We start from the raw sequence: 14,959 nt of genomic DNA, 5'->3' as shown, positions 1-14,959 counted from the left end.
CATTGAAGAGTATGTAAAGTCCAACTTGCGTCTAATTTGCTGTCTGAACAGATTGAAATTTTTACCTTCTCTAATCAACTTATGTCTTGTATCTGATTCTAGTCAGTGTTTAGTTTCTCCACATTCACACTTAGATGCTTCTGATCACGGTTTAATCTATATTCAAGATGGGGGGTGGTATGTGGGGCATAAGAGCTTCAAAAGGATCTCAGTTTAGCGACAGCCGGGGGCTCTCAAATAGTTGGTGAACTTTAAATCATATAAAACTCATGATTATTGCAATAATCTTCAATAATCTTCCTATATTTAAAAACGGTAATTAACTTGAAGTGTCATTTACCTTTGTCTTATAGAATTATCTTTAACTTACGATCGTTCTTGGAAACCTAAATCAAATCCATTGCAAAATTAGCATCGGAGAAGATTGCATCTCTTCATCGTGCTCGCCACTTTCTTACTCCGAAGTCTATTCTTTATCTCTGTAAATCTCAAATTCATTCTCGTATGAAATACTGTTGCCATATCTAAAGTGGATCTTTGAATGATGCCCTTTCTCTTTTAAACAAGGTGCAAAAATATATTTTAAACTGTATCAGTAACTTAACTTAATCCAGCAACTTCCAACTCTAATAGTGGTTGCTTGCGAACTTGTTGGAAGTGAAGATGTTTAAAAAAAAATTGTTTAAGATAATTTACTGCAACAACAACAAAAAAAATATCTTGCTATACTTCAAAGCAGTTATCATTGATATTTCAAATCATTGATATTTAGATTTGCATAAAATGGTTTATGCAAATCTAAATATCAATGGAAACTGGAACTGGCTTCTTACCACCGTTGGCTAAACTATTTGCAACTTTTTCAGTTATAGAAAATTATAACTAGATTGTTCTTAATTTATTTATGACAATAGTTACGTAATCTGTTGTTGACAGTTCTACAACATAAATATAAAAATCTATATGACAAAACTCATACTAATTTACTGTTTATTATTTACTAAAACATAGTTTTAAAAGTAAACCAAATAATTCTTTTTAAAGATTTAGCTATAATTAGTGACGTCATAAAGATCACCTGATTTTTAAATTGGGACAACTCTAGCGATTTTTAACTTTTCCGGAAAAACTCCTTCTTTTAAAGATAAATTCAATATATAAAACTGTCTAATGAGTAATCGTTCAAGATATTGCCTGCATTTTTTTCTGCATTCAGTTGCGTCCTCGGCTAAACTTCGTAGCGTAACAACGGCTCGCATTCGGGTTGTTGCTAAGAGTGCATGCTAATCTCATTTCTTACATGTTTTTCAAAAATTCTAGAACAAATTGTGTATAATGGACTTTATTTTTTGTTAAACAAAAATAATATTTTGTACAATAAACAATTTGTTTTCAAATTTAGTAATTCTACTCATCACGTAATCATACACCTTGTACATAATATATTTGAAGGGTTTAATGTAAAAAAGTATACTTTAAGTGTTTTTTATATATATCTAAGCAAAGACTTTGATACAATTGATCATATTTTGAAAAATTCTTATATTTAAACTCAAAACCTACAATATAAGAACATTAAAGTTGGCTTGGTTTAAAAGTTATTTGTTTAACAGTAAGCAATATATTTCATATGAAGGTGGAAAAACGAACAATACGACTATAACATGCGGTGTTCCCGAGGGTTCAATAGTAGGACTCCTTATTTCTAGTTTATATTAACAATTTAAATAAGTTTTCTAATATCTTAAACTCAATTTTATTCACCGATGATACTAACTTGTTTTACTCCAATGAAGATATTAGTATTTTATTTTTAACAGTAAACAAAGGACTTGATAAACTAAGCCAATGGTTTAAATCCAATAAGCTATCCCTAAACATTATTAAAACTATATACGCATTATTCCATCATGCTTTAAAAATAAAAAAATATTCCATTGAACCTACCGAATTTTTTTTATTGATAATAACTTGATAAAAAGGGAAATATCGTTAAAGTTCTTGGGCGTAATTCTAGATGAAAAATATAAATGTAACTGAGAATCAAATTTCAAAAAATGTTGGTATACTGTATTTATACAGTATACCAACATTTTTTGAAATTTGATAAACAGTTTTTAAATCAGTCTTGTTTGAAATACATATAACTTTCATTTATACATTGTTACCTAAACTATGCAAATATTGTTTGGTGCAGCACAAACGTTACAAAAAATAAATAAACTTCTCTGCAAACAAAAACAAACTATTAAGATTATTAAAAATAAAGGTCGAATCTCCGATACCAAAATACTTTTTAGTAAACTCAATATACTAAACGTTTTCAAAATAAATCTTTATCAAATTCATATATTTATGTTTAAACTTCATAAAAAACCAGCACTGTCATTTTTTTACTCATTATTTAAAAAAATAAATCATATGCAGCACAAGATTCTCAAAAAATAACTTCAGTCAATCCAAAACCAATATTTGCAAACAATATTTGCATAGTTTAGGTAACAATGTATTATTCAGCCACTAAATACTCAATCACAAATCGAGGACCTAAATTATGGAATACACTTTTAAGTGACGATCTTAAAACACTATCTTCGTTTAACCAATTTAAAACAAAACTTTGGCAAATTCTTCTACTAAACGACAATGAATTAAATTTCTTCTAAGGCGTTAAATAAGAGTACTCTTATGATTTGATTTATTGAATTATGAGTATACATATTAATTTTATATATATACATATAAAAAAATAAAATTAAATATCAATTCTAAAATTTTGCACGATTTAAATTTATCGTTTGTTTATTACTGAGGATGTAAAAAAGTTTATACCATATATTCTTGAAATAGTATGTAAAAAATACCCCTAGTTGTTTGGTATGTATTGATATGTAAGTGTGTGCATTCTGTTTTTATTATTTTTTTTTGTTATCTTTATGTTTTATTTTTGTATTTGTTTATTTATATATATTTTTAAATTATTCTCAAACTAACAAAAGAAATTAAAAAAAAGAAAGGAATAGAGGATAAATTAAAAAAGACTTATATTTATTTACTTATATTATATTTTCTTTCCTTGTTTAAAATATAATTTTAAGAATATTTTAATGGTACTTAAAAGATTTTGTATTAGCTTTTCTTTTTTTTAATTTTAAAAGGAATAATATTGCAACTTGAACCACAAGTGTCAGAATCATCGAAAACAACAGAAATATTAATTTAGATAATGGAATAGTGAACTAGTAATTTATATAATGGAATAGTGAACTAGTAATTTACATAATGGAATATTGAGCTGTTCGGAAAATACTAAGAAAGATTATTTTGAACACATGTAAAGTAAATCTAATAATATTATAAAATTTGTTTTACAACTACGTTGTATAACTATATTCTACTATTATGTTTTACAATTATATTTTATTAATAAAAAAAATAACCTTAAAAAGTATTTTTAGAGTCTAGTCCTTTGCGTTTTTCATGCAGCTTTAAGTTCTTTTTAGATGATTATTTTTCTTTTGAAACCAAAAAAAGGTATAGTGACAAAGGGATTTATCTTCCTCCAGCTTTTTTACCATAGGAAAGCTACTTATCAAGATGTGATTAAGACAAGTTCAACACACTAAAAAGCATCTTAACCCGCCGCTAAGGACCAAAGTAATTAAGTTTGAAACATAAAAATATTATTTAACAGTTGGAAGTAATCGAGTTAAAAAATACAGAACAGAAAAATGTGCACTGACCGATCATTAGTCACACAAAAACTAAGAAATACATTTTGTCCTTTTGGAATTTAACACAGTTTTACAGGTTAGATCTGTAAAGGTCATAAACTTACTTCATGTTTTAACAAAATATAATTAATATTGAATAATATAATTAATGACATGTCAAAAAGTTGGCCTCCCTAACCCTAAAACCTGTTATTTGGGCCCAAAAACCTTGAAAATTTTCCTTTATTTTTTATTTTACGAATTATTACTTTACTTATTATCATTTATTTTAACTATTGCTTAAAATAAAAACCTTTAAAATCTATTTTTTTGTAATATTGTTCCAAAACGCAGCGTCGATGTTTTATCAAGGTAAGTTAGTTTGCTTGTATAATAACAAGAAGATAAAAGTTTTATGAAAAAAAGTAATTTTTCTAAAATTATTTTTGGCCACAAATTTGTATGAAGTAAGAATATATTGCATCAGTTGCATGCATGATAAGCTTTAAGAATTTATCTTCCGATAGATTGTTGCGTGGTTACGCATCTAACGCGCGCTCACTCATGAACATTCAAAAATACTTTTGAATAGTTTAGAATTGAGCTGAACAAGTAGCTTAGTTGTCAAAAAATAAATTATATATTATATTAAGAAAAACAAACATATGTTATATTGAAATTGTGATTATTGCATAGTTGTTACAAATTTGTTACAAAGTTTACATAGTTGTTACAAACCTAGGAGCTACGCGGGGCAGTGCCCCGGGACCTTCAAGCTCAGGGATCGCTTGAATCCTTACCAGAAATCTCGATCGAACTGAAATTTTGGAAATTTCTCCCATTTTCAAAACAAATATGATAGGTTGCAACTTGCAACCCCACTTTAATCATGACAACTCAGTTGAGAGAAATTCAAAAGTTATGCCTAGGGAATTCCCTTATATTCTTTCTGTAGGTTTGCAGTGTTATCAATTTGACGGATAGTGATATGTCCGCCATTTCCCAACGACACTTGTATCGCATCAGTGTATTTCTCTTTCCTTTTATATTACTTTTAACGTCGTCAGTGAACAGTGAGTACCTACCTACTCGAGCACAATCTAAATTAGATTGTGCTCGAGTGGGTAGGTTGTATTAGGTATTTGTTTAAGTATTATATATTATATTATATTTACTGCTGGGCAAGTTAACGCGTTATTATCGCCTTAATGCATTAATAAATTAAAGCCGACAATTATTTTATCGCGCGTTAACGCAATTTTAATTTGTTGTTATTGTTATTTTAAAAGTCCGTTGCTCATTGCTTCTGAATGCACACACAAAACCCTGGGTGAACCAGGTTGGGTTATATCGGGAGGTGGGATGTTAATCAGAAAGGTACTGGCTGCTTGGGGTGGTCCTCATCACGCGCTTTAACCAATGAAAGCATTTGTTGTGAGCATTTGTATTATACAACTTGTATATTTCTTCTACTGTTGAAAACAAAAACATTCATACAATTTTTAGAACGTTTTTGAATGTTTTTGACTGAAAAAGAATGTTTTAATGATAAAAACATTCGTATTCAGTCAAAAAAATTCAAAAACGTTCTAAACTTGCACGAAGTTATTTTTTTAACAATAAAGCGAATAATTTTAGTAAATTGTTTGCAACTTTTGTCAAAAAACCGTGTAAAGACATAAATTTTTTTATTTGTTTGTTTGATTCAAGTGCAACTTTCTGTTTTTAATGTAGATTAATTTGAAACAGAAAATATCTTGTGTATACAGAAAAAATGGAAAAAGGTACAGAACTCTTAAATCGGCATTTTTATTTTAAACTATTTCCAGACAGTGGTGTTGATAGAAATAAAGCTATTTGTAACCACTGCAAAGCTGAATTTTCTTGTCATTATAGTGCTTCAAGTTTGAAGTATCACTTAAAAGCAGCACACACTCTTAATGCTGGCAAACCACCAAACCGTGCGATTAGTCGCAATTAAAAATTTTAATCGTTGCCCAGCACTTATTATATTATGTTATTATATTATATATTGTATAAACAATACATAATTAGATTATCTAATATTGTATTGTTTAAATAAATTAGAAAACTTAAATTATGGATAAATAGAAGAAACCCAGTGGTGCATTTAAACGCAAACAACACCAAGAAAGAGAAGATAGTAAGCAAAAATTGCCCAAAAAGTTTTTTAGTCAGCCTTCTGCAAGTACATCTCGCCAAAATATTTCTACTGATAGTGACTCAAATAATGTGGTAACTGCAGTGTTGGTTGAGAAGCCTACTGAAGAAGATTCGACAATTATTGCAGTTGGAGATACCTCCGCCGACGATCATGTAAATGGGGATCATGTTTGCATGACACTCATAAGAGCGGAGGGTATTTTGTGCTACATATTTTCGAAAAATGTAGAGGGAACCACAGACCTCTACATTTTTCGAAAATGTGTAGCACAAATCTTCTTATGACTTGGGAAATTTTAAATTACAGCCTTCAGGACCTTTTCCAACAGACATCAACCAGAACAATAGGTATTTTTCAAAATTGTACTACGTTTTGTGTTCTAAATATGGGCCAGTTTATCGCTTTTGGTTGTGTTATTCTAAAATTCTAGACGCTGTCTATTGTCAACCCTGCTGGTTATTTGCTTCACAAAGGAATAATGTTTGGTGTACGGGAATTCGAGATCGGAAACATTTATCAGAAAGAATTAAACAACACAGTTGTTCGTGTGGCTATTCGGAAGCATGTGCTGTGTATGAAAATACAATACTAATACTATTGACAAGGAACTTGAAAATGAAATTTGCAAAAAAACATCATTTTGGAAAATGATTCTTCAAAGGTTATTCTATATTATACTTACCCTAGCAAAAAGGTTTTAGGCTTTGAGAGGACATCAGGAAGACTTAAGTCAGGAAGGATACCACGGAAATTCTCTGTCCTTTGTAGAGCTTGTCGCCCGATATGATAACATTTTGCGGTAAGTTTTGGATATGCCCTAAGGTAAAACTAATTATTTCTAAGTTTTTTTATCGTTTTATTTTGTTTATAATCATTAACTGTTTAATATCAGGACTTTTTTGATCTGTGTTCTTTTATGTTTTTAGGATCTACAAGATATCTGAGTGTAACAATTCAAAATGAAATGATTAAGAGCTTGGGAAACAAACTTGAAACCCGTCTGCTTGAACAAATTAGAGCATCACCGTTTTTTGCAATCATAATGGATATGACGCAGGACATATCGAAGGTAGATCAGCTAAGCATTGTTTTAAGGTATGCAGTAATAACCAGATTCGAAAATGGACAGCCAATTGATATAGAAGTAAAAGAAGTGTTTCTAGGCTTTTATGCAGCCATCAAACATGGCGCAGTAGATTTAGTCAACCAAGTGAAAACATTATTTATCGACAAAAATATTGATTTAAAAAAATGTGTGGCAAGGCTATGATTGAGTCAGTGTGATGAGTGGTGTGTATAATGGTGTAAAAAACATATTAAGGATATCCAGCTTAACGCAGAGTACGTACATTGTGCCACTAATAATTTAAATTTAGTGATAAATGATGCTGTTAGAGGTTGTGTGAAAATACAGGTTTTTTTCGCAACGTTGCAATATTTTTATAACTTTTTCAATAACAGCATCAAACGTTGGAATCTACTGTCAAAATTCACTAGCGAATCGAACACCACTCTAAAAAAACTAAATCCGACCGAAAAAAACTAAATCCCACTCTAAAAAAAAAAAAACTAAATCCCACTCTAAAAAAAAAAAACTAAATCCCACTCTAAAAAAACTAAATCCGATGGTCTAGTAGGGTCAATACGATATCTGCAATAAAACTTTGTTATTTTGATATTATCAAAGCATTATCAAAAATAGTTCTAAAGAATCCTAATAAAGATGAGCGTAGTGAAGCAGAGAGTATTAAAACAAAAATGCTAAATTTCGAGTTCATGTTGCTTTGCGAGTTTATGCACAGTGTATTGAACGACATCAATTATGCATCCAAAACTTTACCAAAATGCGACATCAATTTGGGCGAGGTGAGTAAACTTTTGACAGAGACCAAAGCAAAGTTGCAAATTTATAGAAATGATTTTGAATTATTCAAGTGCAAAGCCAGTAAAACTGCAAGAATATATGGTATTGATACCCATTTTCAAGAAAAAAGGCAAAGAAAAGTTAAAAAACATTTTGATGAATTAGCTGCTGATCACCGATTGATAAACCGAGAAAAAGTATTTAAAATTGAGATTTTCACTAATGTACTAAACACAGTAATATCTCAATTAGATACACGTTTTATTGGTATTACTGGAGTCTGTCATATATTCGATTTTCTAACAACAATATTTTTATTACATGTTGATGAAGCAACTTTATTACAAAAGAGTGACGAATTCCAAAAAAAATATTCAGTATAATAGGCCCTAGTTTTTCACTTCAATTTATTAATATTTACCATCTAGTTTTACCTCAACTAACTCAAGCATGGTCTGTTCACCAATTATGTAAGGAAATACTGAGCAAATATGGAGCGCTAGAATGAGACCTAACAGAAGCATTTACAATAATATTATTATTCTTTACAATTCCTGTCACTTCTGCAGCAGCTGAAAGGTCATTTAGCAAATTAAAAATAATAAAAAATTATTTAAGAAATAAGATGGGCCAAACTCGACCCCGAAATTTATTGCTAATAGCAATTGAAAACAAAACCACATCAAGCCTGGAAGTTATTGATACTTTTGCGAAACTGTTAATATTTTTGTTACCTGCCCTGAAGTGCACAAAAAAAGAGTTTAAGTAGCTTAGCATTTTAAAATTATTTGTATATTTCATATTTTTGTTTGATAAAACCAAATCAGTTTACATAGCAGTGGGGCCCCATTTTTTAATTTGCCCCAGGGCCCTTGGTTACCTAGCTACGCCACTGATGACAACATAACACAAAAAGGTTTATTGTTTATCAAAAAAGAATAAAATATATATATATTTGTAAAAGTTAATAAACTTTTTTAACTTAAAGATGAAAAATGAAAATACACAGTTATAGACGATGGGACGCTGTGGTTTTACTTATTAGTGTTCTCCTGGAATATTTGGGTTTTAATAGCAATGGCCGGCATTTTGCAAACACCATAAAGGTTGCAAAGCATCTGCTTGGATTCCTCTTTCAACTAATCTTTCTCTGTGAAAAATTAATCGATATTCAGCATCATGCCAATCGTGTGCTGGGTTCGTCCAAAGTCGTTCAGCAAGTGCCGCTGTTCTTGGCCATATTTTTCCCTCGGATGTATATTCATCAACCTACAAAAAGAAACATGGTATTTTGGTATTGATGTATAATTTGACAAAATATTCGTTCCTAATATAGTTTTATAAAACAAACTTAGCCTACCTTTAAAATTAATCCGAGTTTTAGAAGAACTTAGTCTTCCTTAATAATATTCTTAGCAAAATGTGTATAAATTAGTCAAACTCCTGCTATAAAATTATAAAAAAATATTTGGTTGAAGAATTCCTAACAAAAAAAAGATTTGCTTTATATTTATAAAATAATTAATAATGAAAAAAGCTTATATCTTTTAAAATAGGTATAAAACAAACGCCAAGTTGTTCTTTTTTTCCTTATTTAGGTGTTCTTTATGTACTTCTAGTATACTATCCAAGATAAATAAAATAAATACCACTCGTAAGGGTTTTTCACATTTATTATATGCCACGGGAACTATTAATAATGCACTGATAGAATGATAGGTTTTGATAAAACAATAAAACACATAAAACATGTTGAGCTTTCCGACCAGGTTAAGTTAAGGTAAATTGACTTATATTGCTTCTACATTATTTGTATACAAAACTAGCTACTGTAAATTACATTTACGGGAATCATAATTTAATTTGGGAATCTTGCTTTAGCTTTTTTTTTTTTATTTAAAATAATTTAGATGAAAAAAAAAGTTAAAATAATGTTCAGCTAAGAATAAAAGTTGGATGCTAGCTACATATAGATTCCAACATGTCGATTGGGAACCAAACCATATATAACCAAACAATTAAACTACATAGTTATTAAAGTGAATAGTGTAGCGCCTTTGAATGAAACAAACACATAAAATAAGTAACTGTAATACCTGTTCAGACCACATCGCAGACTCTTGACCCAATATACTGTCTTTTATTTTATCTGTCACTCTGACGTTGAATGATTTAAGTATCCTAACAGGATCGTTACCGTATAAAAGTTTCCAATCTTTGTATGGTGAACACCAGTTGTTACCCTGAAAATATAAAAACCATGCTTTTATCTATCATATTTAATAGCTTTCATGCTATTTTTCTATTCTAATAAAAACTTTAACAAAATATTTTAGCAATAACCTTTATCATTTATATGTGATCGCTGATGAAATGTCACTAACAAAGTGTAACTAATAAAATGTCACTGATGAAATGTCAATGATGAAGTGTCACTGATGAAATATTTCTGATGAAATATCACTGTTTAAATGTTATCAATGAAGTGTCACTGGAGCGACACTTCATCGACGAAATGTCACGTATGAAATGTCACTGATGAGGTGTCTAGAATATATAAAAATTTTTTGAGCATGTAAAAAATACGTCAAGTTTAACACTTTTTGAGCTTGCTGGAAAGAATATTTCAAGGTTAAAATAAAGTATGGACTGTAATCTCTTTTTACCTCATGGAGTAAATTGAGTTCACCAGTAGTGTAATAAACTATCAAAAGAGTCCTTTGAAAATTACTTATTTTTGAAATTTTTTTAAAAACATTTTTTTTTTGATAATAAAATTTCTCCATTTTACTTTCAGCATTAAAATAATAAAAATGATTGTACTTTTTAAAATATGCATGAAAAATTTTATTGAAAAAAAAATAACATTGAAAAATTTTATTGAAAAAAAATATCATAGAACAGTTTTATTGACAAAAAATATCATGGAAAAGTTTTATTGACAAAAAATGGTATGAAAAAATTTTTTTGAAAAAAGTTATTATGGAAAAAGTTGTCATAAAATTAACTTTTCATTGTTGAATGAAAATATATTTTAGATCCTTATATATCACAAATTTTTTAAAAAGATAAAATTTATACTAAAATTTAAGGCATAAAAAGAACACGAAAAACTTTGATTATAAAATCATCATATTTATTGCCATCACCAATCACTCTTATGAATTGGTAGTGGTTACCAATGATGTGGTCAAGGAAGCTGTGGTTTCAGTCTAGAAAGCAAAAAGAAGCTGCGAAAGTTGCTCCTAGACACAAACAAAAAACCAATAATCCAGTTTCTTGAACTAAAGTAACAAACAAGGTAGCAGAAGAACAACTACCACCTTAACTTTCTCTATGAACTAAAAGTTTTTATAAAGGCTTAAGTTGCTATTAAAAGTAAACTTATTTTGAAAAGACACGCATAACACGCATAACACGCATGGCTATTCTATGGTTATTGTAGACTTTAGGCGTAATGTTTTTATTGAAATAAAAACATTTAAAATGTTTAATTATTTTTTGTGGGGAAAACCATCAATACTTGTAAATTACAAAAGATTTGTAAAAAGATTGTTAAAAGATTTATAAGGATAACAAACAAGATATTTTATTTGCTCTATTCCTTAAGTAAGATTATTAAAATATCTGTTACGTCTACCCTTCAAAAGAAATTTTCAATAAAAAATTGTAAGAATGTCTTGAAATAGTTCACAGTAAATATTTGTAAACAGTTTTACAGTTATACAAGCTACTACTTAAAACGTAAAACGTTTAAAGGTTTTACATAATAACTGAGTAACAAACTTCAACCATTTCGAAAAAATTTGAAATTTATTATAATTAATGTTAAAAAAAAGGGCACCAACTTTAGCTTACCTCGACTAACCAGTTTCCGTAACCACAATCCAGGTATAATGTATCATAAGTAGAAAATATTGTTTTAAATCCGCTTTCAACAATTGATTTGAGCTCATTATCAGTCGATGCTGTCCAAATTTGAACGATGTGTTTATTTGGATCCATATATTTATTTAAATACTTTATTGACGTCATTTTACTAGTCCACAGAATTAATGGAAGCTCTTTATTTGCATTGGCTTCGAAAATCTTTTGAGATGATTTCTAAAGCATTTCTCAATTTCTTAACAGTTAAAAAGTACATTTAAGATCAATAACTGTTATACGCTTATGACTTATTTATTACCTATTGAGAAAATTTTTTGGTTCGTATTTAATTTTTCTTACCTGTAGAAACATTCCCCACATTTTCATAAACTCATTTTCCCCAACTCCTTTGTAATTCTTATGTAACCAATCAGTTATTTCTGACGTTGTATTCCAACAATTTATGTTAATCTCATCTCCACCAGCATGGAAAATATCTGGGTTAAACAAGTCGAAATACTCTTTATAAATTTTTCCAAGTACATTATACAAATGATTGTTTGTAGGATTCAACTGTCCACAAGGTGGTTCAACGCAGTACTTTTGCCAGGGTTCTTTGTCAACGCACACTGCTAAATTGCCAAGTCCAGCTTTAGGACCCCATTCCCATCCTTCACCGCAATGTGCGGGTTGATCAAACTCTGGCAAAACTCTGACACCGTGAACTGCTGCATGGTCAACTATTTTACGTACATCTGAGTGAGTATAAATACGCGTTGGGCTATAGGAGCCATACTGAAGAAGTTGTGGTACAGACTTGATTTCGATCGGAAAACTGTGCGTATCAGTAATATGCCAATGAAGTGTGTTCATCTTGTTATAAGACATAGCTGTAATTAAACGCAATATACTGTCAACAGAAAAGTAGTTTCTGCTGGTGTCTAACATAAGTCCTCTATATTTATATGCAGGTTTGTCGTCAACAATGTTTACATTGTTCACAACTTGCATTGAATTATGGGATCGAAGGTAAGCAGTAAGTTGACTTATTGTTTCAAGGCCATGACGTGCACCAAAAAAAGTTTTTGCAGTAATCACTGCGTCAATCTGTTTACTTGAAGATGTGATAAAAAGAGAATAACTTTCATCTGTTTCCAATGTTAAACGTTCGTATTTTGACTTTATATTTATGGTAACTGAAAATTGTCGATTCTTTGTTTCGTCAATGCAAGTGTTGACATCATTAGCAATGGTTGGAACTTTGCTCAACCGAGTATAAGTCTCCTGAATTTGATTTTGAAATCTATTAAAAGCTGCATTAACATAAAAAGTAGTAGTCGGATCACATACTTTTGATGCGCAAAACATTTTGTTAAGAAAAATTTTAGTAGGAAAGAATGGAACTGTTTCATTTCCAAATGTTGCTTTGCCAGATGGTTTCGGAAAGAGCATAGAACTTGAACCGCATGTCAACTTACAGGTATCAAGTTCAACGGTGCTTTCAAATGGTTCAGAATCCACCTTCACACACGTATATTTCTGGCAAACCCAAGTCCAGACAGAGTTTTTTCTAAAGCAAAGAAACTATTTTACATTCAAACGCTATATCATAAATTAATAATAAATATCACATTATTAAGTTTATTACTAAATAGTAACTAATATTACTGGCTTATAATTAATATAACACCATGCGTCTTGATGATCACTGGTAAGTAACTAGGGCTGTTGAAAAACGTAAAAATGCCGTCGAACGAACGAACGGATACCCGGGTTCTCGCCAGTTCGCTCCCGTATGGGTTCCCGCCCGTTTATAAAAAAAACAATTCCTTTTGTAAAAGTTTTTCTTATAAACAGTCAATAAAAACTTCAGTCAATGATGTCGTTCATTTTTTTTTTTTCACTTAAGTGTTCACTCAAGTCAGAACTACGGTTTTAAAATAATAGCATAAACGTCGTTTCGGGTGCCAAAAATGCTCAATATTGATTGACCACAAACAATCGAGAAAGCGCAACTTGATGGCACTTGATTTGCAGGTATGCAAATGTACTTGAGGGATAAAATAGAAGATATTAAAATATCTTCTAGGTTTAAAAATGCTTTGTCCAAAAGAAAAATTAACTTAAACTAAACTTAACACATAATATTTTTCAACTGAACTTTTAAACGGCGAAAATTACTTAACTGCTACTATTTAACAATCTAACGGACTTGCATGACCTAACTTACTTAAAACTTAACTAACATGGTTTAATTTACTTAAACTAAATTATTTCAAACAACTTTCTTAAACTAAGCATTCAAAATATATTAAGCTTTTATGTTGTTATCTGTTAAAATATTTCATTATTTTCTTAACAAAACTAATTCTTCCAGGAAAATATATTGAAGTATAAAAATTTAAATTATTGGTTGTTAAACAAAAGATTTACCTGGAACACTTTTGCTGTGCATCGGTTGTAGCAAGTATGAGCCAAAGCAAAACACCTACTCCAATCATTGTTAGAATCGCTCCAAAATGGTTCAGTGCAATATTTAAAAAACCCTCTTGAGCATTAAAATAACTTTAAGTTATACTATTAATGAAATTATGATGCAAAGGTTTGCAATTTGCAATAAATTTACAGTTGTAAAAAACACAATAGCAAAGTTGAAGGAAACTTGCAAATATACATTGTTGTGCAAACAACCAGTACAGTTGTAAATATACTTTGTTGTGCAAACAATTTAAGTATTTGATACACACCCGTTAATCTTGAAAATTGCTAATAAAATATTTGATTTGTTTTTGTAAAAAAAAACTAAAAAAAAACAAACTCGGAAATCTAAATAATACACTCAAAAAGTGTATCAAGTATAGATGTTACACTTAATAACCTCTATACCTCCAGCTCCAACTTCAGCTCTGATAAATTCAAATCGGACGCTATAAGATCTAAGTTTAGAAAACAGCGCTTTCATCTTTGGGTAAAGATCTATTGCAGGCCACGTCGTTTAACGCCGAAGAATGAGCTATAGTAACTTTGGAGTTTTTATCTTAATTTAGTTATATTCCAAATTACTTTAGTGATGAGCATTTAAAGGCAGAGCGACAATTAGAGTAGTTAAGGTTACCAAGGTTGTACGGCACATTTAAAGCACGTTTTTAAATTTTCTCTAAATTTTTGATATTGTTTTAAATATAGGATCATGCTTTTATTGCGTACTCTAAATCTAATTTCTCTTCTTGAGAATTCCAAGCATTCGATTAGCTTTGTATGATACTTTTGTATTTGCTTGTGGAATTTAAGATCACATATTATACCTAAATCTTGTTCAGTTGATGTAAC

At 29.8% G+C, this 14,959-nt stretch overlaps 1 protein-coding gene across 1 annotated transcript; it reads right to left on the bottom strand.

Moving 5' to 3' along the window:
• Positions 1 to 8,679: 8,679 nt before the first annotated feature.
• On the bottom strand, positions 8,680 to 14,338 carry LOC136082019 (chitooligosaccharidolytic beta-N-acetylglucosaminidase-like). The gene is made up of 5 exons (XM_065800547.1): positions 14,063 to 14,338; positions 11,990 to 13,199; positions 11,621 to 11,866; positions 9,859 to 10,005; positions 8,680 to 9,031 (listed from the first exon to the last, which is right to left on the bottom strand). Exons 1-5 carry the CDS (start codon positions 14,128 to 14,130, stop codon positions 8,831 to 8,833), a joined length of 1,872 nt encoding a protein of 623 aa, XP_065656619.1. The 5' UTR covers positions 14,131 to 14,338; the 3' UTR covers positions 8,680 to 8,830.
• Between the last annotated feature and the right edge of the window lie 621 nt (positions 14,339 to 14,959).

The sequence above is a fragment of the Hydra vulgaris genome, chromosome 06 (genome assembly GCF_038396675.1).
Source record: "Hydra vulgaris chromosome 06, alternate assembly HydraT2T_AEP".
Lineage (NCBI taxonomy): Eukaryota > Metazoa > Cnidaria > Hydrozoa > Anthoathecata > Hydridae > Hydra > Hydra vulgaris.
Note: the sequence above shows the minus strand (reverse complement) of the source record. Positions and strands in the feature narration are given on the sequence as shown.

Bases quoted from the DNA above. Each gene is read 5' to 3' on its own strand.
- LOC136082019 (XM_065800547.1), bottom strand. From the start codon at position 14,130: ATGATTGGAGTAGGTGTTTTGCTTTGGCTCATACTTGCTACAACCGAT. The intron at 11,867-11,989 runs GTAAGAAAAATT...GAAATGCTTTAG, and splicing joins TGTGGGGAATGTTTCTACAG to AAATCATCTCAAAAGATTTT. The intron at 10,006-11,620 runs GTAAGCTAAAGT...TTATATTTTCAG, and splicing joins ACGGAAACTGGTTAGTCGAG to GGTAACAACTGGTGTTCACC.